Here is a 25,760-nt window from a genome sequence, read left to right as displayed (position 1 = left end):
ATCTCCTGGACTCGTTTCGATCGCCTCAGGGGGTCGGAGAGGAATTTCCCAGATTTTTTTTCCCCATATTGGCCCTGGGGTTTTTCACTCTGGGTTTTTGCCTCTCCCTGGAGATCACATGGTCTGGAATGGGGGGGTGGGGGTAAGTTAATAGGTTGTAATGAACAAAGCATCGTAGCTGTGAGGGACAGCTCGGTGGATAGGATATTGGTATGTAGATAGGCTGGAAAATTGGGCGGGGATCCTGGATTCAATCCTGGACCGGGGAGCGGCGCGGGCTTGGAGGGCCGAAGGGCCTGTTCCTGTGCTGTATTGTTCTTTGTTCTTTGAAACCCATGCAGACATGGGGAGAACATGCAGACTCTGCACAGACAGTGACCCAAGCCGGGAATCGAACCTGGGTCCCTGGTGCTGTGAGGCAACAGTGCTAACCACTGTGCCACCAGGCTGCCTCATTTTATACACCTGTTAAATGCAGATTGTAGATCAGCAGGATGTGGTCAAATCACTTCACAACATATTCTTGGCTAATAGCTTCAATAATAAGAATTTTATGAAACAATTTAATCACTCCAAGGGCAAATATGCATTTTGCACATATTTTCTTACCATGATATAAAACACTCTTATTTGGAGGCAAATCGTTGATTCCTCAATCTGACCTGGCCATAGCTTCTCCTGATGTCATCTTGGGATTAAATAATGTGCTGCATCTACTCTGCTCCAATCAGTATATGAAATTCCTTACTCAACCATCAAAGTATACAAAAATGGGCATAAGTACATTAATCTTGCCTGACATGTTAATTGCTAGAATCTAATAAGTAGGTTGTAGTAGAATATTTAAATCATTTAATCAGGCAGAGTCAACATGGATTTGGGAAATTGTATTTATTAGAATTTTTTAAGGAAGTCACAAGCAAGCAGGATAAAGGGAGACCTGTAATTTTTATTGGATTCCCTAAAGGCATTTGGTAAGATGCCACATCAAAGATTACCATAACAATATTACATGCCGCAGAGCAGGCAACAAAACGTCCACAAAGCCCTGCTTTGCAACCCCCAGCACCAGTTTAAAACTACTGTCAAAGAGGGGAGTTTCAATGGAAAATTCTGCTTGTAGCTGCTCCTCAGGTCATTTCTCTCCCACGTTTGCTGCTGAAGGCTGACTAGTGAGGCTGTTGGCAGCAAATGAGAGAGACAAATAGTCTCTGATTGGAGGAGCAGCAAATACTGCCATTGGTAAGCGAGCTCAGAGTTGCTGGGCAGAGGGAAGCAACGGTATTGACAGGGCTGGAGCCCAGGGAATACAGTTTTGGTGGGCCCAGGAAAGAGTGCTATGGAGAGTTATGTGCGAGGGATGGAGGGTGTGTGTGGAGGAGATTGAGAAAGTGATTGCAAAAGACCGAGTGGGTGAGTGTGAGTCTTATCTTACACCCAGTCTCTGGTTTCTCTCACTTTCTGCACCACACACTAATATCCACCCATATACTGACCAATAGAGGGCCAGTGTAAGGTTAGATCACATGGGATCCAGGGAGAACTAGCCAATTGGTTACAAAATTGGCTTGCTGCTAGGAGACAGAGGGTGTTAGTATAGGCCTGTGACCAGCGATGTGCCACAGGGATCAGAGCTGGGTCCACTGTTTGTCATTTATATAAACAATTTAGATGACGTTATAGGAGGCATGGTTAGTGAGTTTGTGGATGACACCAAAATTGATGGAACAGTGGACAGTGAAGGTTATTGGAGACAACAGGATCTTGATCAACTGTGCTAGCAGGCTGAGGTCTGGCAAATGGAGTTTGAATTATAGGGAGAGGTTGGGACTTTTTTGCCTGGAGTGTAGGAGGATGAGCGGTGAACTTAAAGATTTATAAACTCGAGGGGTATAGATAAGGTAAATAGCCAAGATCTCTTCCCCAGGGTAGCAGAGTCCAAAACTGGAGGGCATTGCTTTAAGATTTAAAAGGGACCCGAGGAGCAACTTTTTCACATATATGGAAAAAGCTGCCAGAGGTGGTGACAATTACAACATTTAAAATACATTTGGACAGGTATGTGGATGGGAAAAGTTGAGGGATATGGGCCAAATGCAAGCAAATTCGACTAGTTCAGTTTAGGAAACTTGGTCAGCGTGGACAAGTTGGGCCAAAGGGCCTGTTCCATGTTGAACATTGATTATTTACCCTTTCTAATTTAATTTTTTACTATAGCAGCTCTATCCTTAAGCAATTGTTTCTTTCCATAAACCCACATTTAAAAAAAATTCTTGTGCCAAACCGTATCTTTCTGTAATTTGCTCATGAGGCCCCTCGAGTGAGAAAAATATACAAATGTGGGCTCCCGAGCCTGATGTAGGGGATAGCATATTAGCTAGGTTAAGAGGATTGTTTAGCTGATAGGAAGCAGCGAGTATGGTTAAATGCTTTTTCGGGTTTGCAGGCTGCAACAAAATGTCACGGATTGATGCTAGGCCCTTAACTATTTACAATCTACATAGAAAGGAAGTTGTTGAGAAGAGGTAGAGATTCTGCAAAGAGATATAGACAGGTTGAATGGACAAAAAAAAAAATGGCATCTGGAGTAAAACGTGAAGTTGTCCACTTTGGTAGGAAGAACAGAAAAGCAGAATTGACATTTATTGCAAGGGGATTGGAGACTAAAAGCAGGGAAGTTCTACTGTAGCTGCATCGTGCCTTGGTGAGACCACATTTGTGCGTGAATTTTGGTCTCTTTATTTGAAGGATAATTGCATTGGAAAAAGTTTCATTCCTGGGATAGAGGGGCTTATCAAATGAAGAAAGGTTGAACAGTTTGGGCCTACACCCATTGAAATTTGGAAGAATAAGGGGTGACTTTTTTGAAACAAAAGATCCTGGGTGGACTTAATAGCATAGATATAAGGGGGATGTTTCCACTTGTGGGAGACTAGAAGTAGGGTACACAGTTTAAGAGGGCTACATTATAAGAGGTGAGGAGAAATACCCTCTCAAAAGTGCCATTAGTCTGTGGAATTCTCTTCCCCAGAAAGCAGTGGAGGCTGGGTCATTGAATTTATCCAAGGCTGAAATAAACAGATTCTCGATTGACAAGAGAGTCGAGGGTTATGATGGGTTTGGGGGGAGGGCGGGGTGCAGACAACAAAGAGGAGTTAAGACCACAATCAGATCAGCCAGGGAACTTATTGAATGGTGGAACAGGGTCAAAGAGCTGAAAGGTCTAATCCTGCTCCTAAGTCCTACGTAACAGTGTAGAATTTTAGGAGAAAGATAACTATAGCTAGCCCATGGCATAATACATCTGTGGAGATATGCCAATTGAGTTGCTTTCAAGTCGACTGCATCCTAGTTAGCTGACTGGCCGAAGGATTAATGAATACTTGCAAAAATCTATAAGATTCAGTTAACTTTTGTTGTTCTCTGCAAAACAGTAGCCATTGGATTAGCCGTGTTAAAAATGTTGCCTTACAATTAATCTAAGATGCATTTATCTAGCACAATGTAATTAGCTATCAACGTATTAATTATTTTGCTGCTTTTTCCATCTAGTTATAATCAAGGTAAGTAAATATTAGAACTATTTGCTTATGTGGAGGGTAAATGATGACATAGAATAGAATGGTCTTTCTTCAGTGTTGTCACTTATGAGCCATGTTGTAAATGTATTCAAAACTACACACTTCAAGAGATTGATATTTTATTTGCCCTTTGCACAAAAATGGTATCCTTATAAATAAATACATAAATGTATTAACTCTATTCTAAATAACATTAATGAAAAAATAATCTCCAGACCAAAAACTGTACGTAAAAGCAGCCATAATTCCAAAAAAGCATAACATGCTTTCTTGTATGGTTCATGTAGTTTCTTTTTAAAAAGCATATACTACAAATGTAATTGTTGGGCCCAAAGATGGATGATATGTGAAGTTTGTGAGAAAGTAGTCGGTACCGTAAACTGAAAGTGACATTTAACGTTGAACTTAAATTTAGACCTTTGCCATCTTGGTCCCATAAATAATAGTGCCCAAACTGACAAAATCAGTCGTTGCAATCCTTTACAGCATTTCTCAACACCCAAATAATAGATAAAACATGCCCACATCAATAGTAAACCCAAGTTTCTACAAATATTAGCTCTGATGCAGTAGTATAAAACTAAAGCTTAGTATCTTAGACAAAACTCTTAAAAATTAACATAGGGTGAAAATATACAATCTTTTGTAAAGCAAATTCCTTCAGATTATTAAATGTTACCATAGCTGCACCCTTTCACGCTAGAATTTACCTTTACCTATAGGAAATAGTGCTTTCTTTGACAAGTTAAAAACTATATACAATATATAGCCAAACCTCCTGTTCCAATTTTTACTTCAGTATTTTCACACAGCTTTCATATATTTTGTCCTTGTAACAATAAGCAATGGCGATTACTGTTCACTTCCCCAAACCATTTTTAATTTGTACAATATACATATATATTAGAAAAAACTACTGAAGTTGTCTAGATCTGACTAGTCAAATCCCAATGGGGATACTATATTTAAATTTATGAAGCCATCTCAAATAATAATTTTACCAAGTCATAGATTAATTGTAATATTTAGACAAAAAAATTGTAACAAACAAAACAGCCTCCATTGTGTATAGCAGAGAGGTGTGTTGTTACTCCCGTAAACTGGCTAAAAAAAAAAGTAGATTCATATCATTAGGGAGAAATGTGTTTTTGTTTCTGTAATGTTAATTATGTAGACTAAAATCTGACGGGTAACAGGAATTAACACCGAGTTGCAAGCTTCTTTTGCATACAGAGCTCGCCAGCAGTTTAGCTTCATTTACACATATTTAAAGAAAAATAAGATATGCAGTAAATTAGATAAATGTGTACTTTGAAATAATCAAATTTAATTTGCAAGATGAATTAAACAATCTGATTATGTTGGCAAAGTCACATTTGGTCTAATTACACGTCAACAAGCTATCTCAGACCAGCAGCAGAGAGCACTGGTGTTACCTTGTGGGCTGTTTGAGGCTGTGAATAAGTATTCCTGTTCCTGCCAGAAAGGTCCACAAAGGCAAGGTTTCACATAGGCACAAAACTTTGCAACAACGTTTTAAAAAATGCAATTGGGAACACTCACACAAAGCATTTTAGTATTGCCACTTCAACTTGGAAAGTGCCCATAAGGTTCATGCACCGTCAACCCAAGATTCTGACACTTGTACTTTGGACTGATCAGGTCTCTGGTAATTCCTGCAAAATTTGTATTGATGTAAATGAAATTGCTTCCAAGTAATACAAAAGTGGCAGTATAATTGCATCCTTATTTCATTGTGGCAGGCAGAGCATCATCGCAGGCACGATTACCAGTTCAGTTTTTTTTTTAAAGATCAGAAATTAATGCATAGAAATGTTCTGCTCCAAGTTCGAGACAAATCTAAGACAAAGATTTTGGAGCCAGGCAAGCAAAAATCCTTTGCTAAAATTATCTTCATCTCCCGTTTCTAAGTAAAACAATATTCCTTGTAGTGCTTTAGATTGCCCTCAAGCTAAAGTTTAATAAATTTCAAGTGAACTATGCTGCACTTTTCCCATCACCCACAAGATGGCTCAGTCTGAGAATAAAACACATTCTTAAATTTCAACTATATCTCATTACCACTACAAAGGCAGGAGAAATTGCCATTCATAGCAGAATATACTATATGCAATCTTACAGTAATAGGTCAGAATAGCAGTTTACAGCCAAATCTCCAACATCGTTTCAGAAACAAATAAGCAATTAATTCAGCAAATTTCAGTCAAAATATCTGCACTGCATGTACAGTTCTTCTGCAGTTTTAAATCCAAATTTTTGATAGAAGGCTTCATTCTTTGGTAGGCACTCTAATGTAATTTTGTAACAGTTGAGTTTCTTGCTGAGAAGTGTGAGAACTGTAACTAGCCTGTCAATAGGACAAAACACATAGCGACAGTTTAGTAATATAGTTTATTTTCACTTGTATATACAGTAGTATTTTTTACACTGCGTCCCTTCGGACAACATGAAGGTAGATCAACGTGGAACAATCACAATATTACAGAAAATTCAATACAATACAAATGTTTAGGATTAACTAAACGATGAAAAGTTACTTTTGCTGTTAAAGCATGGTCAAATCTAATGTTTTTGTTAGAAATCATCCTGTAAAATTGGAGTTTGCTAAACAGGAATAAGATTTCTCCATGGATAAGAAAATCATATACAAAAGGGACGATGAGAGAGAAATATTAGTCTCTGGAGAAAAAGGTGTCATAAGGTTGGACAAGTGAAGCACAATAGGACTGTGATACTTAATGAAAGCAAGAAAAAAGCAAGAAAAAAGCAAGATCAGTCACACTGACTATTCAAGACCCATTAACTGTTTGATGTTGAAGTGTAGCCATCCTCCCTCATGTTCTTTTTAGGATGCAGTTCCAGAAGTACAAGCAATTCTCCAGTACCTCATAGGAGTGCCTTCTTGGCGAAAAGTAATCAAAAGGCTCTACAACCACAACTGGTTCTTAGCCAAGTTCAAACCCATCCTCATCAGTTGGCGGGATAGCCATTAGGTGCAACCACCCTGGTGGATTCTCCCGTTAGCCTAAACAGTGTACACACATCACCTCAGCCAAGAGTAGAAGGGAGGATGGAAATCTATTCACAAGTTGTGCATTTGGCTCATTAAACCCCAACTTTATGCTAATCAAATGAACCCTTTTAAGTGATGGCCACAGAACCTGATCAGCATTCCAGCTAAACAGTTAATGTTTGATGCTCTTACAAAGGAGAGAGGCTGGGGAGGACAGATTTTATTCTCCTTAAACAGGCAGTTCCTACCTCCAGTTTAACCAGGTTGCGGGAGGGTGAATGGGTGGGTTACCTGCTCTAGAGCAGTGGGCCAATAATTTGATTACATTAACGATATGCATGTCAGACAACTAACAGCTGCAGATCATGTTTCATTTTTCCAGAGCTCAGGAAACTTGGCAATTAGGAATTGGCAACAAATGCTGGCCTTTGCCAGCCATGTTCACACCCCACCAACGATGGTGGCGATGAAAACCAAGATGAGCAGGTTGTTGCTTTACTACCACAGTCTGTGGGTCAGAAGGAGGAGCCTTCAACCCTCAACCCTCCCCACAACCTGGTTAAACTGGAGGTGAGAACTGCCTACCTCTATTCCCAAAGAACAATCAGAAAAACTGACTCATAAGGATTTCCACAATTAGGGAGAATAAGGATATATTTTTGGTTTTGGTTGCAACTGGATGTGTGCTATCTTCTAGTGCAGGGCCAACGGACATAATGATGAGTAGAAATGCTTTGGGGAAAGGAAGAGCAGCAACTAGAAATCATGGCTCATTTAAGAACCAATGCCACAAGAATGAGTATAACAGTGGCCTGTAAAGGCCAGTTTCAGTCATTATGTTCTAAATTGAAGACCAAAACTACGAGGTTGGTATCTCACTATTACTCATGATGTTACATACCGGTCTGGCTCAGGCAGAAAGGATTACGCACATCAATATGTGGCTTAGGCACAAAGTAGAAGGGAGGCTTTCACGTTCAGGGGTGAGGAATGCTGTAGATTTGGGCATTCTCTTGATTTGGACTCATACCAAAGCCTTTGTGGAAAAAGGACAAGCACTGGGAAGGATGTAAACTAGAGTCAGCGGGTGGTGCAAATGTAGAAGTAAAGGAAATAAAATGATGGATATAGAAAAGATACAGAAGCTTAAAAAATTAGGGTACTGAAGGCTGTTTGTGAACAAAATGTTAGAAGGAATCCTGAAAGTGGAGATAATTAACCCCAGATAGACTCATCCAAGATCACTTCCAATATCAAAATACATAAGACTTCAAAACACTCAGACTTACAGTTTCCCAAGTTGTTTTCCTCTGCATTCATCACTCACGACAACCTCTTCTATTCTCCCTCGCTAAATTTGAAAAAGAATCTAGATCTTAATGTGATATTTTAACGGTTAAATGTAGACAAATAAGTTAAAGTTTATTTATTAGTCACAAGTAAGCTGACTGTGAAAATCCCCTTGTTGCCACACTCCAGCGCCTGTTCAGGTACACCAAGGGAGAATTTAGCATGGCCAATGCACCTAACCAGCACATCTTTTGGACCGTGGAAGGAAACCGGAGTACCCAGAGGAAATCCACGCAGACACGGGAGAACGTGCAGACTCTGCACCCACAGTGATCCAAGCCGGGAATCGAACCCGGGTCTCTGGCGCTGTGAGGCAGCAGTGCTAACCACTGTGCCACCGTGCCACCCCTAGACAATGGAATCATTCTGAACACTGATTAAAATTTTTCTCTATGCACAAACGCATTGCCAAATTTATAATATCTTAAGTAAACAGAACAGGTTAAATACAATTGCTTTATCAATAGCAACAATTCCACAACTGAATGGTGTCATGAGGCTATGTTCCTTTATTGTTGAAAATATGATTTTTCAACTTTCAACTGACTGGGAATTTTTCAATTTGAACTGAGACAGAGCAAACTGCCTAAAAATGCAAGGCCACATTCCAAGGTGAAGGCAAGAACAAATAAATCACCCTTAGAGGAGTGTGAAGAGAGACATTTTCTATACTACTGAAACTCATCAAAATTCGTAACTATTTAAGGAAGAGGCATAAAAAAATGCTACGTACTGGATATTGAAACAACAGCTTTCACAGACACACCCACCCAAAACCCATCTTGGAAATATACAATGGATAAAATATTTCAAGGCAAGGCTGCCCAATCACTAGAGAGAGATTGCAAGTGACACAGGTGGTGTCAAGAAAGTCTTCAGCAGAGGAAACAATCTGAAGACTGTACTCTCTTTCTCTTGGAATAAGCGTGTTGCTCGATTTGAGAAGCCAACTCTATTAGAAACCTATTAGTGAACTAAGATCTCAATTATTGCAACAACTTGTACGTCTGACCGCATCGAGTAAACCAGCTAATCTAAATTGGCTGCAGCATTTAAAATCCACACCTTAAGGACAACCAAAGGACACTACCTGTATATTACTTTACCTTTTTTATTGGACTCTGATTACTATGCATGTATGTGTCTGTGTGTGGGCTCTAATAACTGCATGAGGGCTGAAAGCTTGACATTGCATTTTTATTATTTTTCTCTGGCCCCTCATTACTCACAGCTCAAGTAGTTAAATACATTCTGATTTGAAAAAGACCTATCCTGGTGAAAAAGAAACTTAAATCTTTGCTGTGATCAGCTGAGGAAGTTGAATAGAGGGGAGTCAGTTCACCTCTTCTCATCTGGTCACAATAGAAAATTCAGAATCCACAGAAAAACAACATTTTAATTTTACAGTATCAGTTGAAGACCCACCTTTGCACAAGCGTGTATAAATTTATGTTCAATTATTAATGTTGCTGTAGCAATGACCTGTCCAAGGTTAGTGTCCTCAACAACAATGACATAATAGTCTCCAGTTTTCTTCATGTGTTCAAACTTATCTGTGAATTTTTAGAAAATGATCAGCAAAAAATAAAATTTTCACTAGTAAACACACTATTCGCTGTTTTACCTTTTATCGTAATTTATTAATTCTAAAAGGATTTATGCAATTAGCACCAGAGCATTAAAGCATGTAAATCCACCATAGAAATTTTGATTCTTTCCCCCTCCTACTTAGCAGTTAGGGCTTCAAACATTGTCTATATACCATCACACTGATGGTATACAGACAATCTTCTTCAGGCAGACCACTGGTATGTCCCCAAATGCAATTTGTTACAGGGGAAAGATACTAAGAATTGGGGGGGAATGGTTGACAGGAAAAGAGGGCAGGGAGAGAAAAATAATGCATGGGGAGGGTGATGCGGAAGGTGAGCGGTACATTTTCCAGTCCCGCCCACTGCGTGAATCGTTGCGGGTGGGTTGGAAAATTTGACAGGCCTTTTAAAGGTCTGCCTATATTTATTTGCAGCTTGTGTCCTCCCCAGTTTACATTCCCACCCAACCTTCTATCGTCAGCAAACTTGAATATATTATTCTTGATTTCTCTATCCAAGTTACTAATATGGATTGTAAACAGCTGAACCTTGGGACCCTCCATTCGTTACAGCCTGCTAACCTGACAATTCCCCATTTATGCCTACTCTTCAGGTGGGATTTTCCATCCTTGGGGCAGACATGACCTGAAAATCCTGCCCCAGCAGCTAGCAAGGTGGAGTGCACCGAGAGCATGGGTGAGGATGAAGAGCATAGTAGCAGAACTAGAGGAGTGAGAGGAAATCATGGGGAATATAAAAAATAGGAACAGGAATAGAGTACATGGGCACTCGAGCCTGCTTTGCCATTCAATGTGATCATGACTGATCTTCAGCCTCAACTTCACTTTCCCACCAACTCACCATATCTCTTGGTTCTCCAAGAGACCAACAATCTATCTCAGCCTTGAATATGGAGCATCAACAATCCTCTGGAGTAGAGAATTCCAAAGATTCACAACCCTTAAAATAAAGAAATGTATCCTCATCTTGTAAAAATGATACACTCCTCAAGCCGAGATTGTGCCACTGTATGCTAGATTCCATAGTCAGGGAAAACCACCTCACTGCTTATCCAGCCAAGTCCCTTTGAATCTTATATGTTTAATAAGATTGCCTCTCATTCTTCTAAACTCCAGAGAGGACTGTCCAGATTTACTCAGACTCAAAAATCTTGAATAATTTTGTCAATCATAATTTCCCTTCAGTAAAACCATGTGTGTCTAATCATACAAATGATTTTCTAAGTTCATTAAGGCTTTCTTACTAATAGATTCCAGCATTTTCCTTACAACTGATATCAGACGAACTAGCCTATAGTCCTTTCTTGAATAGCAGTCTTACATTTGCTTACTTCAATCTGCTGGGACCATTCTACAATCTAGGAAGTTTTGGAAAATCATAACAAATCATCGACTATCTCCACAACTACCTCTGAAAGGCCCAAAGGATGCAGGCCAGCAGATCCTAGGGATTTGTCAGCTTTTAATCCCTTAAGTTTTTCGAACATCTCTCTAACTATATTAATAACTTTAAGTTCCTCACTGTTATGAGTGGCTTGGTGACCCTCCATTTCTGATATGTGAATTGTGTCTTCTAATATGAAGACAGAAACAAAATATTCAACGTCTTTGCCATTTCAAAGAACAGTACAGCATAGCACAGGAATAGGCCCTTAGACCCTCCAAGCTTGTGCAAGCCATCCTCATTTTCCCCAATAGATTTTTCCAGTCTCTGCCTCTAAAATACTTCAGATATTTTCCTTTTTATATACTTATAAAAAGTCTTGCAATCTTTTTATATTCCTGACAAATGTACTCATATTCTATTTTTCCCCTTTTTAAAATTAACCTTCTGGTGGCCCTTTGCTGGTTTCTAAAACCATCCCATTCTTAAAGCTTATTGCAATTTTACAAGCCTTTGCCTTTAATTTAGTACTACCCTCAACTTTCCTAGTTAACCATGGCTGCAACATTCTAATGGAGTTTTCTTTTTAAATGAAACATATTTTTGTTGAACATTTTTCATTCTACCTTTGTCAATTTAATTTGCGCAATTCATATAAGAAGATTAAAGTCCCCCACGATTATAGTATTGTTTTGTTACAAGTTCCAATGATTTATTTAATGCTCCATCTAACAATATAACTATTATGGGATGGATGACCTAGAAACTTCAACTGGTGTTTTTACTCTCTTGCCTACTAATGCTACTTCCTAATCGTCTGGGACACGACCTTTGCTTACTACTATCCATATGTCACCCTTTACTATCATGGTTGCTCTTCCTCGGTTTTTATTCTATCTTTTCAAAACATTACCCACCTGCAATATTTATTTTCCAAATGTTGTTAACTTGTAACCATGGCCAGGATTTTCTGGCCACGCCGTGGTGGGTCCCGCCAGTGTTTGCAATCAAAAGTCCATTGACTTTGGTGGGAACGGAAGATCCCACCGGCAGGGGGGTTGGAAAATCCTGATGAATGCTTTATGCATTCAAATGGAAGAGACTTTACTTTTTTTAACCATTCTTTGCATGGACCTTATTTGCTGATGCACTATTACCATTAAACTCCTTGCCCCTCCCATATTACCCAAATGGCAACACCGCAGTGTAGCATCGACTCTGCTCTTTAGACTTCTAAGTTTCCCTTTACCTGACTTCTTCTCTCCTCGTTTTGTTTAAAGCCCTATCCACAGCCCAGTCACAATTCACGAGGATGTTGTTCACAGCCCAGTTTAAGTGGAGCCCATCCCAAAGGAAAGGGAGGGTGGACAGGAGGGGGAGCAGGATGGTAGTGGTGGAGAGCGGCAATGGAGGACAATGGGATTGAGAGGAGGAGCGGAGAATACAATATATGATTCATTTGCCAAATGTTCCCCTCTCCACAATATTTGCTGCATTTCTTAATTCTGTATCATGTACAAAATTTAGAATTTAAGTTCACGAATTAAACAAACAGCTTTACGCTGCACTGAAATTCACTACAATAATAACACAGCCTGGATAGCTCCTCGATGATTTGTAATAAAATGTGTGATCATTTTAAAGGTGTTAGTCCACTTACTTATAAATATTTCAGGTGCAACTTGGTCCACTTTTGTTAACTGTGCGAGTACCTTAAAAAGACCTATTTACAAATTAGAATTAAATGAGTTACATCAGCAAAATCAAATGGTTTTTGTGCAGAGTTTTAGACATAAGCTGGTAGATAGTGTAAGATAGATGATAGCATTCTGGCAGGCAATTTCATTTCTCTCTCAACTTTTGTTTCCAACAAAGTCAATAGAAATCAAAATCAGGGAGGAGGCGAGCACTCACCATCACTTGTCTTACACCATTGTATAAAGTCAAGATCTACACCAATCTGACTTACACCAAGTCTATTTAAAATGCGTGACTGGGTTTAATTTATTTACATGTTCCCACTCATAATTAATTTTGCTACAATAGGAAAGTGCTTTATTGCTGCTTATTAACAATTAAGCTCCATTTAAGTCATTCCTTCCACTAAACGGAGGTTGGATAGCAAGTTTGATGAATTGGGAAGATGCAGTAGAAGAGCTTAGACAGCCTGTACAAGATTTCTTGGTGCTGGTGCTTCTTATCCTCAAACAATAACTATCAGCACAGTCCCAGGTTGTCAAATAAAAAACAAAACCAAAAAAAATCCCTTGGTCAGCTTCAAATAGGCGTGCACCTGAGGGGCAGCCATTTTGGGCACAGCAAGATCTCAGAAACAGCAAGAAGTTGATCAACCAGTTAGTGCGCATGCAGATATAGATACTTTTAACTTAGGATTTGATATCAATACTTTTACATGTTTTCTCCAGTCAATTTTCATACTGCCAGTTTTGAGTTAATGAACAAATTTTCACATCACAATTGTCTTTTTTCTTAAACCTTTGAGTTCAAAGACAGAAGGATTGGAAGGTCTCTCTCTTTGAGAGAGTCGTTAAGTGCCTATGGCAATTTAAGCAGAAAACTGCCCATAGTTTTGTATCAGATTGAAAGAGGTTATAAGGACTGTTAGAATGTAACCGGTGACAACTTTTTAATCGGATGTAATATGACCAACGGTAACAAGCTGTAAGGGTCAGCTGACCCAGTAAACCATAGAACCAATTACAGAACGATGTGACGGTCAGCTGACACAGTATAAATAAGAACCTGTTGGGAATTGTGGGGAGCTTGGAATAGCCCAGGGCGAGGCCCCAAGTTTGGAGTAATGAAGTTTCTTTAATAAACCCTTTCTTTGATTTATAAGTTGGAGTAAGTTTTGTTTAATGTTTATTGTTGGCATTTGAAGAGTTCCTTCTGGAGAAACAAGGAACATCTGTTTGCAAAGTGGAAAATTTCACATGAGTGCTAAATTAAAGAATAATGGTTGGTTGTGAATAAGTACAAGAAAATAAAGATGGATGGATAAATGATAAAACTAACCATAACTCTGGAATTTTCTTACCTAATGAACAATCAAGAAAAGTATAAAGTAATTAAAACTGTACTACAGATACAAAAACACGGCTATAGCTGTTTCAGTCCCTTCCCTGCATGTTCCTAAACTATATACACTATCTTACAATTAACCGCGTAGAATGGAAGTTCAAAATATCTGTCAGTTAGCCAAGACAAACTGCCTGTCAATTTATTTTGATTATTTCATAGGAGTTGTATCACAATTCAAGTAGCTAAGTGCAAAACACGAAAATATATATTCAGACAAAGTAATGTGAGAATGAGAAAATAAACTGAACCCTTACAAGTTTAATAGAAAAAAAACATACTTGCACAAATATATTCAACAAAAAAGCAAAAGTCTATCTAAAAATTAGACTGAAATTAAGTTTTAACTTTCAATTTCTTCCATTGATTCTTTAAAAGTTAAACATTTTACATAAACTGAGTTAGTGACATAAATCTGCTCATAACATGTAAATTACATTTCAAATAGTACCTCTGTTGAAGTCAGCTGTACAGAGAGGCCTCATAACAAGTCCATCCCCAGGGTTCAAAGGGGAAATTTCAGGAGAGAATTTCACCATATTCTGGCTCCAGTCCAGGTCACTTAACATTATGGGATCAAACAAGGGTGTGTCATCAAGAATCATGGCAGGAGGAGCACACAGTCTGGACACTGTTGTAAGAAAAATGTAAAACACTTTAAAAGCCCTAATCAAAGATACATTTTTACTTACTTAGATTGATACAACTCTTAAAAAGCAGTTAAGAGAAATATAATTGTCGTTTCTTTTGCTGGTATTGCTCAATATTACAGCAAGTTAGAAATTGTGTGTTGATAAATTCTCAACATAAACTTGTTTGAGGAGTTGTGGTTACTGCACGCGAGCACATTACTAGTCAATCATATTTTGTAGCACTGTGGCAATAAAAGTAATAATGTAAAGAGATCCAAAAATGTCAAAAGCAAAACTGCTCTACTAGGAGGGATACAAAGCACAGATAGATTGGCAAAGGCAGTTGCTGGGTATACCAATCACAGGGTAATGGAGAACATTCAGGGAACAGATAGTTCAGGTGCAAACTAAGCACATTCTTTTTGAAGGGGAAAGGTAGAGTATCCAACCAGGATACCAAAGAAAATAAATAAATAAAAAAACAGGAAAAGTGGGCTCATGACAAATGATTCAGTTAATTACCAGGAAGATTGTGGAACATACAGATGGGAAATTAAAAAGATAACGCAGGAGGCAAAGAAAGTTACCCTGGCAACATTAAACTGAACTTTATAGCATAAAAAGGGTATGCAGTTACTAGGGAAAAAGTTAAATATGTTAAGGACTCAAAGGGACAAAAGCAAATCACTGAAGATGCTGGAATCTGAAGCCCAAAACGAAAATGCTGGAAAATCTCAGCAGGTCTGGCAGCATCTGCAAGGAGAGAAAAGAGCTGATGTTTCGAGTCCAGCTGACCCTTTGTCAAAGCTAAAAGGCCACTTTCTATGCCTGAAATTTGGTATGTCACCTGGTTCAGATAAAATGCACCCTAGGTTGACAGAAGAGCAGAGGCTTTTTATCACCTGTCAATACCCTACAGAACTCCCTATGACTACTGCATTTCTGCATAAAACCAAATCTCTCATTGTGCCAGGGTTTCTTACTGCTCATGCTAAATATACTGTGCCGAGAACCAACAAACAGCGGAATACTTGGAAAGGCTTTGGTGATCCAATTATTTGGCCTTTTCTGAATCATAATTTTATTTAAAAGCAGCATTTTACAAATAAACATTAACGGTTCAGCTAACCCAGGCCATCTGCATCTCATTTCGCTATTTAAAATTTACATTTTATAAATTTCTGTTGCTGATTTAAACATGGGAGTTGGATTTCATTCCAATCTTTCCAAAATTTCTAACATGGACTTCATTCTGGAGGAAGTCTGCACATAGTAAGACTAAAACAAATTGGAATTCTTCCAGAGTTTCTCCAAATCCATAGGTTGTTCTTGTTAATGTTTAATTTAATTTTTAGTCTCTGACTTTAGGGCCTCCAGCAATACCTTTCCCTAATTGAAAGAACAGGCAAGCTAGTAAGCTCTGACACTGGCTAATATCAGTTATTTTAATCCAGTTAGTGGTGTGCAAAATAATCAACTCTTTCCCTTCTCCTGCCCTCCATCATCTTGCTACCCTTTTGTGAGGAAGATGAGAGGTCACATGACACCAGTGTTTACCTGATGAAGGAGCAGCGCTCTGAAAGCTTGTGATTTCAAATAAACCTGTTGGACTATAACCTGGTGTCGTGTGACCTCTCATCTTGTCCACCCCAGTCCAACACTGGCATCTCCACATCATGGCCTTTGTGGGGAAGAATTTAGCTGCTTTACTGCCTTTACCACCAAGCTCCCCTGTCCTATGCAACACATAAGATCACTAACACCATGGCCAATGTCCTGCTAAGGTTTACATTTTTAAACAAACAATACTAGAAACTGTTCAGGTAAAGGATTTTTCACGTAGAGTTTCACAAGATTATTTCAGAGAAAAATGTGGATGCTTAAAAATGTAGATCAGGCAGAAACAAATTGGTATCTCTTTCCACATTGAATGTAGCCATTCACTATTCCACTATTACATTGATATAAATGCTCAAGTGTGCAAATGGTTGAAATCCACAGCTGTGTATATATTAATAACTGGCATCTAAAGAGAATCTACTACTCTAGGTGGTAATATTAAAAAAGTGTCATTTTGCAGCTTGTACATGGGGTATTGGTGCTGCAACCCAGATTCAGAGCGACAAAAAAATAAAGATTTTTGTTTAATATTTAACATGGTATTAGTTTCTTTAATTTTGCCATGGTAACCATAAATTATATCCATTTCATCCAATTAAATGAATAGTTACTCTGTACCTAGAGTGAGAGAAAGGCCAAACTAGTTTGATTCAAAAAATATCTTGCGGTATTTATTCAAATATATATTTGTTTGGGATACTTCTATGAAATTCAACAGTCACTTAACCTGTTTTGTCCTCAGCCATTTTTTTTTCCAAGGAATTTATTGGCCAGACTTGTTCAACTTGGAAAGTTTAAAGTCAGGCTGGGAAGTTTACACAGATAGTGAGAAAAAGTCATTGCACAAGAATATTCGTTTCAGCAAAATGTAGCGCCACAGCTTTAAAACTATTTACATACCATCCAAGGAGCTAAGCAGCCAGCATAATTGAGGATCCCATGCACCCCGGACATACTCTCTCCTACCTTCTTCCGTCGGGAAGAAAATATAAAAGTCTGAGGACACGTACCAACCAACTCGAGAACAGCTTCTTCCTTACTGCCATCAGACTTTTGAATGGACCTATCGCGCATCAAGTTGATCTTTCGCTACATCCTAGCTATGACTTTAACACTACATTCTGCACTCTTTCCTTTCCTTCCCTATGTATGGTATACTTTGTCTATATACCGCACAAGAAACAATACTTTTCACTGTATACTAATATATGTGACAATAATAAATCAAAATTTAATAACTACTGTTAAAAGTATTTTCTCCTTTTTGCTTTTCCTTTTGAGGGTTTAATATATTTGTTTGATTAGTGCAATGTCAACAAGCTAACTTGCTTTGGGTTACTTACGAGATCAATTGTGACAAGCTAATATCAGAAAGTAGAGATTTGAATACCAAGTGACACAGCAGCTGGTATACAGGGCTGATTTCACAATTCAAAATACAAGAGCCACGTAACCAAATTTCCTCCTTTCTCTTTCAGCTTTCTCATGTTACATGGGGCCACCACAATGCTGGTTAATCTTCATATCAGCTATTAGTTTTTTCTTGGATTTGCATGATGGCACAATGGCTAGCACTGCTGCCTCACAGCACCAGAGACCCGGGTTCGATTCCCGCCTTGGGTCACTGTCTGCACATTCTCCCCGTGCCTGCATGGGTTTCCTCCCACAGTCCAAAAAGACGTGCTGGTTAGGTGCATTGGCCATGCAAAATTCTCCCTCAGTGTACTTGAACAGGCGCCTGAGTGTGGCAACTAGGGGATTTTCACAGCAACTTAATTGCAGTGTTAATGTAAACCTATTTGTGACAATAATAAACTTAAACTTAGTTTTACAGCGCAAGAAACAATACTTTTCACTGTGTATTAATAGATATCCTTCCTGCTGCCAAGCCTCCCAATTTATCTGGACTGGGAACTGGTACCGAAACCCGCTGGCTTGGATGCATCAGTACCATGTAAATGAATTCATTTCACATTTTTCTTCAGATTTTGATCATGATGAAAGCTTGCTGTACAGAGAAAGTTTATAATATGATCACTACATAAATAGATCTTTTTCAGGGGTATGGTATATTATTGCATGCTTTAGAATTGATTTGAGTGCTTTGTTAATGCTCGGTGCTGACATCGAGTGCAAGGAGAAGGTGTTTAATTCCCCAACAAGAAAGCTATTTAAAATTTGGTTTTAGACATTTGATTCACATAAGTTTCTAAATGTCAGCTCTTGGCCCATCGTAAGGAGCAACTACAGTTATAAACACAATGGACGTTGTTTTATAATGTAATACAATATCTTATATACTTGACACCTTAATGTCACCATTTACAGGATATCTATTTCACATGGCAGAAAAATGGACTAATAAGAGGTGGAATCGAGAACACAGAATTCATCCTCACACACAAATGAACAAAAGCGACACAAAGCCACTAATGATTGATTTTCAACTTTTTTTGCCTCATGCAATTTTCTTCTCTTTCATTGAAGGCTTTGATTTCACAGGTGAAAACAAGTTCAGTACTTTAGGCATCAATGAACTTGATCAGGAATGAGAACTTTGGCTTATTTTTTCACTTTCCAAGCCCTGATATGTTTGTTATAATGTATGACCTGGATCACTTCCATTTTCTATCTCTAATAGCCTTCGCTGAATTAAAGAACAGATGAAAAAGGAACAGAAGTAGGCTATTTGATCCCTCAAGCCTGCCCCGCCATTCAGTAAGCTCATGGCCTCCACTCACTTCCCTCTCCCCCAACAACCCTGAACTCCCTTGAAGATCAAAGATCTGTCTAATTCAGTATTGAATATATTCAAAGATCCAGCCTCCATTGCTCTTTGGAGTAGTGAATTCAAAAAATCAAGGACCCCTGGAAAAAATTCCTCTTCATCTCCTCCTTATTCTGAAACCATGACCCCCTCATTCTAGATTACCCCACGAGGGGGAGCGTCCTCTGTCAAGCCCCGTCAGAATCTTCAATGTTTGACTAAGACACCTGTGTCTTCTAAACTTCTACAAGTATAGGTCCAATCTGCTCAACATTTCCTCATAAGTCAATCACTTTACCCCTGGAATTACCTTATGAACTTTCCCTGAACTGCCCCTAATGCAAACATATCCTTCCTTAAATAAGGAGACCAAAGATGAATTAGTGCAGTCTCACTAACACTGTACAGTTTAGCAAAATTTCCCTACTTTTATACTCCACACCACTCCATTTCTTAATCACTCATTGTATCTGCACGCTACATTTTGTGATTCATTTATGAGGACACCCAGATCCTGCTGTACTCTACATTTTAAAATTCCACAGTTCTCTTCTTCCCAAAGTGGACAGCCCCACATTTTTCCACATTATATTCTATCTGCCAAATTTGTCCACTCACTTAACCTATCTATATTCCTTTGCATACTCTTTGTGCCATCCTCATAAACTTGCTTTCCTACCTACCTATCTTCGTACATCAGCAAATTTGGCTCAGTGCCTTTGTCTAGTGATATAGATTGTAAATAGTTGAGGCCCTGGCACTGACGTGGCACCCTGCGAGTTACAATTTGCCATCCTGAAAAATGATCCATTTATCCCGACCTGTTTCCTGTTAGTTAGCCTGTGCTAATATATATCACACCCAAAACCATGAGTCATCTTGTGTAGCAATCTTTTATATGGCACCTTATCAAAATCTAATCACTAAACAACTGATACCAACTGTTTCCTTTAAAAAAGGAGAGATAAAAAAGGTGAGATTAAAAATATGCAAGCAAAAATAAGTCACAATTTACTAAATCCCTTTAGGCTCTTTTCCCCCCACTCCCACCAAACCCTCTGTAAATCCTATTAGGCGTGTCAGTGTAGATGCACAGGTAATTTATCATACATAATATATTACTACAGAAAATAGTCTTGTTTTATTAACAATAATTTACTTCAAAATGAAAAAATACTGAGCTCCTGTTTGTGATAGATTCCTATTCCCGTGTACAATGCCCATTAAAATCAATAGCCTGTGAAGAAATCAAATGACAAATGGTGTTACATATAAATACTGGAGGAGCAGTGAGCCAGGATTCATAACGCAAAACTTACAATTCATTGAGCCAAAAAATAATTCCTGCCACAACTACTTCAAAATAAACTGCAACTTTCAGTGTTCCAAAAAATCCCTGTATTATAATACAATATATACTACTTTTCCTAATGTAGTAATCAAGCAATGATCTGGATTATGGCACGGTGGCAGAGTGGTTAGCACTGCTGCCTCACAGCGCCAGGGACTCGGGTTCAATTCCCAGCTTAGGCCACTGCCTGTGCGGAGTCTGCACGTTCTCCCAGTGTCTGCATGGGTTTCCTTCGGGTGCTCCGGTTACTTCCCATAGTCTGAAAGCTGTACTGGTTAGGTGCATTGACCATGCTAAATTCTCCCTTGGGGCAGCCTAACAGGCACCAGAGTGCGACTAGGGGATTTTCACAGTAGCTTCATTGCAGTGTTAATGTAAGCCTACTTGTGACTAATAAATAAACTTTAATTACAAAAGCTATTAATTCTTCAGCGTGAACATGTCACATTGTATTACCCACTGGGGAAGTAATCTCTATATCAGGGAGCGTGCAAGGCATTTTGCAAATTATGAACCTCACCTTACCTCAGCCTTATGTCAGTGGTAGGGAAATTATTGGAGAGGATTCTTCGAGACAGGATTTATTCCCACTTGGAAATAAGTGGATGTATTAGTGAGAGGCAACATGGTTTTGTGAAGGGGAGGTCGTGTCTCACGAACTTGATCGAGTTTTTCAAGGAAGTGACAAAGATGATTGATGAGGGTAGGGCAGTGGATGTTGCCTACATGGACTTCAGCAAGGCCTTTGACAAGGTCCCTCATGGCAGACTGGTGCAGAAGGTGAAGTCGCATGGGATCAGAGGTGAGCTGGCAAGGCGGATACAGAACTGGCTCAAGTTTGTGGATGATACAAAGGTTGGTGGATTTATGGATAGTGATGAGGACCATCAGGGGATGTAACAGGATATAGATCGGTTGGAGGCTTGGGTGGAGAGATGGTAGATAGAGTTTCATCCGGACAAATGTGAAGTAATGCATTTTGGAAGGTCTAATACAGAGAGGAAATATACAGTAAATGGCAGAACCCTTAAGAATATTGATAGGCAGAGGGATCTGGGTGTACAGGTACACAGGTCGCTGAAAGTGGCAATGCAGGTGGAGAAGGTAGTCAAGAAGGCATATAACATGCTTGCCTTCATCGGTCGGGGCATTGAGTTTAAAAATTGGCAAGTCATGTTGCAGCTTTATAGAACCTTAGTTAGGCCGCACTTGGAATATAGTGTTCAATTCTGGTCGCCACACTACCAGAAGGATGTGGAGGCTTTGGAGAGGGTACAGAAAAGATTTATCAGGATGTTGCCTGGTATGGAGGGCATTAGCTATGAGGAAAGGTTGGAGAAACTTGGTTTGTTCTCACTGGAGCGACGGAGGTTGAGGGGCGACCTGATAGAAGTCTACAAGAAGAGGGGCATGGACAGAGTGGATAGTCAGAAGCTTTTTCCCAGGGTGGAAGAGTCAATTACTAGGGAGCACAGGTTTAAGGTGCAAGGTTTAAAGGAGATGTACGAGGCAAGTTTTTTTTTTAAAAACACGGGTGGCGAGTGCCTGGAACCCGCTGCTGGGGGAGGTAGTGGAAGCAGATACGATAGTGAGTTTTAAGGAGCGTCTGGACAAATACATGAATAGGATGGAATAGAGGGATATGGTCCCCAGAAGGGACCAGCTTAGTTCAATCGGGCAGCATGGTCAGGGCAGGCTTGGAGGGCTGAAGGGCCTGTTCCTGTGCTGTAATGTTCTTTGATATTATACCAGGAGCCAAAACCAGAAAATACAGAACTTTACTAGTGACTGTAACTATTTCTTTAGTGGAGCAAAACAGCAATTAAATTATACCTACAATATTAACATTTCTTAGCACTTATAGTGCAGGAGGAGGCCATTCAGCCATCGAGTCTGTACTGGCTCCCTGAAAGAGCATTTTACCCAGTCCCATCGTCCATTGCCTTCCTGCACATTCATTTTCAGATAGCAGTCCAATTTGCTATTGAATACCTTGATCAAACCTGCCTCCACAACCCTCTCACAAAGCTCATTCCAGACTCCAACCACGATCCGGGTGACAAAAAATTCCTCACATCACTGACTCCTTTTGCCAATTATTCTGAATCTGTGCCCCTCTAGGTTTTGATGCTTTCTTGAGTGGGAACAGTTTCTTAATATTTAGCCTGCCCATACCCCTCAGGATCTTGAATCCTCTCAGTCTTCTTTTCTCCAAGGAAGACCGGGCACTGCCCGCTGGCCACTCGCACACGGCCAGACCGGGCACTGCCTGCTGGTCACACACGGCCAGACCGGGCACTGCCCGGTGGCCACTCGCACACGGCCAGACCGGGCACTGCCCGGTGGCCACTCGCACACGGCCAGACCGGGCACTGCCCGGTGGCCACTCGCACACGGCCAGACCGGGCACTGCCCGGTGGCCACTCGCACACGGCCAGACCGGGCACTGCCCGGTGGCCACTCGCACACGGCCAGACCGGGCACTGCCCGGTGGCCACTCGCACACGGCCAGACCGGGCACTGCCCGGTGGCCACTCGCACACGGCCAGACCGGGCACTGCCCGCTGGCCACCCGCACAGCCGGACCAGGCACTGCCCACTGGCCACCCGCACAGCCGGACCAGGCACTGTCCGCTGGCCACCCGCACAGCCGGACCAGGCACTGCCCGCTGCTCACCCGCACAGCCAGACCAGGCACGGCCCGCTGGTCACCCACACAGCCAGACCAGGCACGGCCCGCTGGTCACCCACACAGCCAGACCAGGCACGGCCCGCTGGTCACCCACACAGCCAGACCAGGCACTGCCCGCTGGTCACCCACAGCCAGACCAGGCACTGCCCGCTGGTCACCCACAGCCAGACCAGGCACTGCCCGCTGGTCACCCACAGCCAGACCAGGCACTGCCCGCTGGTCACCCACAGCCAGACCAGGCACTGCCCGCTGGTCACCCACAGCCAGACCAGGCACTGCCCGCTGGTCACCCACAGCCAGACCAGGCACTGCCCGCTGGTCACCCACAGCCAGACCAGGCACTGCCCGCTGGTCACCCACAGCCAGACCTGGCACTGCCCGCTGGTCACCCACAGCCAGACCTGGCACTGCCCGCTGGTCACCCACAGCCAGACCTGGCACTGCCCGCTGGTCACCCACAGCCAGACCTGGCACTGCCCGCTGGTCACCCACAGCCAGACCAGGCACTGCCCGCTGGTCACCCACAGCCAGACAGGCACTGCCCGCTGGTCACCCACAGCCAGACCAGGCACTGCCCGCTGGTCACCCACAGCCAGACCAGGCACTGCCCGCTGGTCACCCACAGCCAGACCAGGCACTGCCCGCTGGTCACCCACAGCCAGACCAGGCACTGCCCGCTGGTCACCCACAGCCAGACCAGGCACTGCCCACTGGTCACCCACAGCCAGACCTGGCACTGCCCACTGGTCACCCACAGCCAGACCTGGCACTGCCCACTGGTCACCCACAGCCAGACCTGGCACTGCCCACTGGTCACCCACAGCCAGACCTGGCACTGCCCACTGGTCACCCACAGCCAGACCTGGCACTGCCCACTGGTCACCCACAGCCAGACCTGGCACTGCCCACTGGTCACCCACAGCCAGACCTGGCACTGCCCACTGGTCACCCACAGCCAGACCTGGCACTGCCCACTGGTCACCCACAGCCAGACCTGGCACTGCCCACTGGTCACCCACAGCCAGACCTGGCACTGCCCACTGGTCACCCACAGCCAGACCTGGCACTGCCCACTGGTCACCCACAGCCAGACCTGGCACTGCCCACTGGTCACCCACAGCCAGACCTGGCACTGCCCACTGGTCACCCACAGCCAGACCTGGCACTGCCCACTGGTCACCCACAGCCAGACCTGGCACTGCCCACTGGTCACCCACAGCCAGACCTGGCACTGCCCGCTGGTCACCCACAGCCAGACCTGGCACTGCCCACTGGTCACCCACAGCCAGACCTGGCACTGCCCACTGGTCACCCACAGCCAGACCTGGCACTGCCTACTGGTCACCCACAGCCAGACCTGGCACTGCCTACTGGTCACCCACAGCCAGACCTGGCACTGCCCACTGGTCACCCACAGCCAGACCAGGCACTGCCCACTGGTCACTCACACAGCCAGACCAGGCACGGCCCACTGCTCACCCACACAGCCAGACCAGGCACTGCCCGGTCACCCACAGCCAGACAGGCACTGTCCACTGGTCACCCACAGCCAGACCTGCCACTGCCCGCTGGTCACTCACACAGCCAAACCAGGCACTGCCCGCTGGTCACTCACAGCCAGACCAGGCACTGCCCGCTGGTCACTCACACAGCCAGACCAGGCACTGCCTGCTGGTCACCCACACAGCCAGACCAGGCACTGCCCGCTGGTCACTCACACAGCCAGACCAGGCACTGCCTGCTGGTCACCCACACAGCCAGACCAGGCACTGCCCGCTGGTCACTCACAGCCAGACCAGGCACTGCCTGCTGGTCACCCACACAGCCAGACCAGGCACTGCCCGCTGGTCACTCACACAGCCAGACCAGGCACTGCCTGCTGGTCACCCACACAGCCAGACCAGGCACTACCCGCTGGTCACAGTGGCGTTTGCTACCAAATAAACCTGTTGAACTTTAACCTGGTGTTGTTAGACTCCTCACTGGTCACTCAGTGAGGGGGGGGGGGTTTATTCACCCTGGGCTATCAGTGTCTGTGGCCACACTGACCGGCCTGGCCAGGTAGCTCTCTGGCCACTCAGTGAGTGGTCACTCAGGCAGTGAGGGGGTTATTCCTCCTGGGCTCTCAGTCTCACACTGACCAGGTTGGGTCTCTGGTCACAGACAGTCCGGGGGGTTGTTCCCCCTGGGCTCAGTCGCGTCCACTCTGAGTGGCTGGTCTGTCTCTGTCTCGGACGGGCCATTTCTCGGCGCTCCAGCTGCCAGCCGGACCCTGTCCGGAGGCTCTGCCCGCGCCCGGGGCTCGGCCATTGGGGCTGGGATAGAGAGCAGCCGGCGCTGCGCCGCACTCACCTCACAGGGTAACCGCTCCTGCAACCTCTCCGCTCCGCCTTTCCGCCGGTTGAATTTCCCGATTCTGCTCGGGAGTTTAACCGTCCCTGTGACGTGGCAGCGCGGGCACGCAGCGGCGTGATGACATCACGGCGGGCCTGGCAACGTGGGGGGGCGGGGCGCGGGGCCTAGCAGAGCGGGGGCGGGGCCTGGCAGAGCGGGGGCGGGGCGTGGCAGACTGCGCGGGGCCTGACGGAGTGGGAGGAGTCGGGCGGACTGGGCGGGGGCCTGACTGAGTGGGCGGGGC

The 25,760-nt window shown here is 42.8% G+C and overlaps 1 protein-coding gene and 1 long non-coding RNA gene across 2 annotated transcripts in view; one reads left to right on the top strand and one right to left on the bottom strand.

The window, feature by feature from the left end:
* Window positions 1–1,370: 1,370 nt before the first annotated feature.
* Window positions 1,371–25,760, top strand: part of LOC144507134 (uncharacterized) — a 37,321-nt gene continuing 12,931 nt past the window's right edge. Inside the window, exon 1 of the long non-coding RNA XR_013500036.1 lies at window positions 1,371–1,413. This is a non-coding gene — a long non-coding RNA (uncharacterized LOC144507134). The remainder of the gene's footprint in view (window positions 1,414–25,760) is intronic.
* On the bottom strand, window positions 3,684–25,613 carry gnpnat1 (glucosamine-phosphate N-acetyltransferase 1). Its single transcript, XM_078233918.1, has 6 exons — window positions 25,475–25,613; window positions 14,512–14,691; window positions 12,622–12,684; window positions 9,391–9,518; window positions 7,905–7,966; window positions 3,684–5,949 (listed from the first exon to the last, which is right to left on the bottom strand). The coding sequence occupies exons 2-6, from the start codon at window positions 14,663–14,665 to the stop codon at window positions 5,802–5,804; spliced, it is 555 nt and encodes a 184-aa protein (XP_078090044.1). The 5' UTR covers window positions 14,666–14,691; window positions 25,475–25,613; the 3' UTR covers window positions 3,684–5,801.

This window comes from Mustelus asterias, chromosome 18 (assembly GCF_964213995.1).
Source record: "Mustelus asterias chromosome 18, sMusAst1.hap1.1, whole genome shotgun sequence".
NCBI classification, from domain to species: domain Eukaryota; kingdom Metazoa; phylum Chordata; class Chondrichthyes; order Carcharhiniformes; family Triakidae; genus Mustelus; species Mustelus asterias.
Note: the sequence above shows the minus strand (reverse complement) of the source record. Positions and strands in the feature narration are given on the sequence as shown.

Coding starts and splice junctions, on each gene's coding strand:
- gnpnat1 (XM_078233918.1), bottom strand. CDS start 14,665: ATGATTCTTGATGACACACCCTTGTTTGATCCCATAATGTTAAGTGAC. Junction 9,519..12,621: donor TGCACCTGAAATATTTATAA/GTAAGTGGACTA, acceptor AAAAATTCACAG/ATAAGTTTGAACACATGAAG. Junction 5,950..7,904: donor GGAAAACAACTTGGGAAACT/GTAAGTCTGAGT, acceptor TCCTATTGACAG/GCTAGTTACAGTTCTCACAC.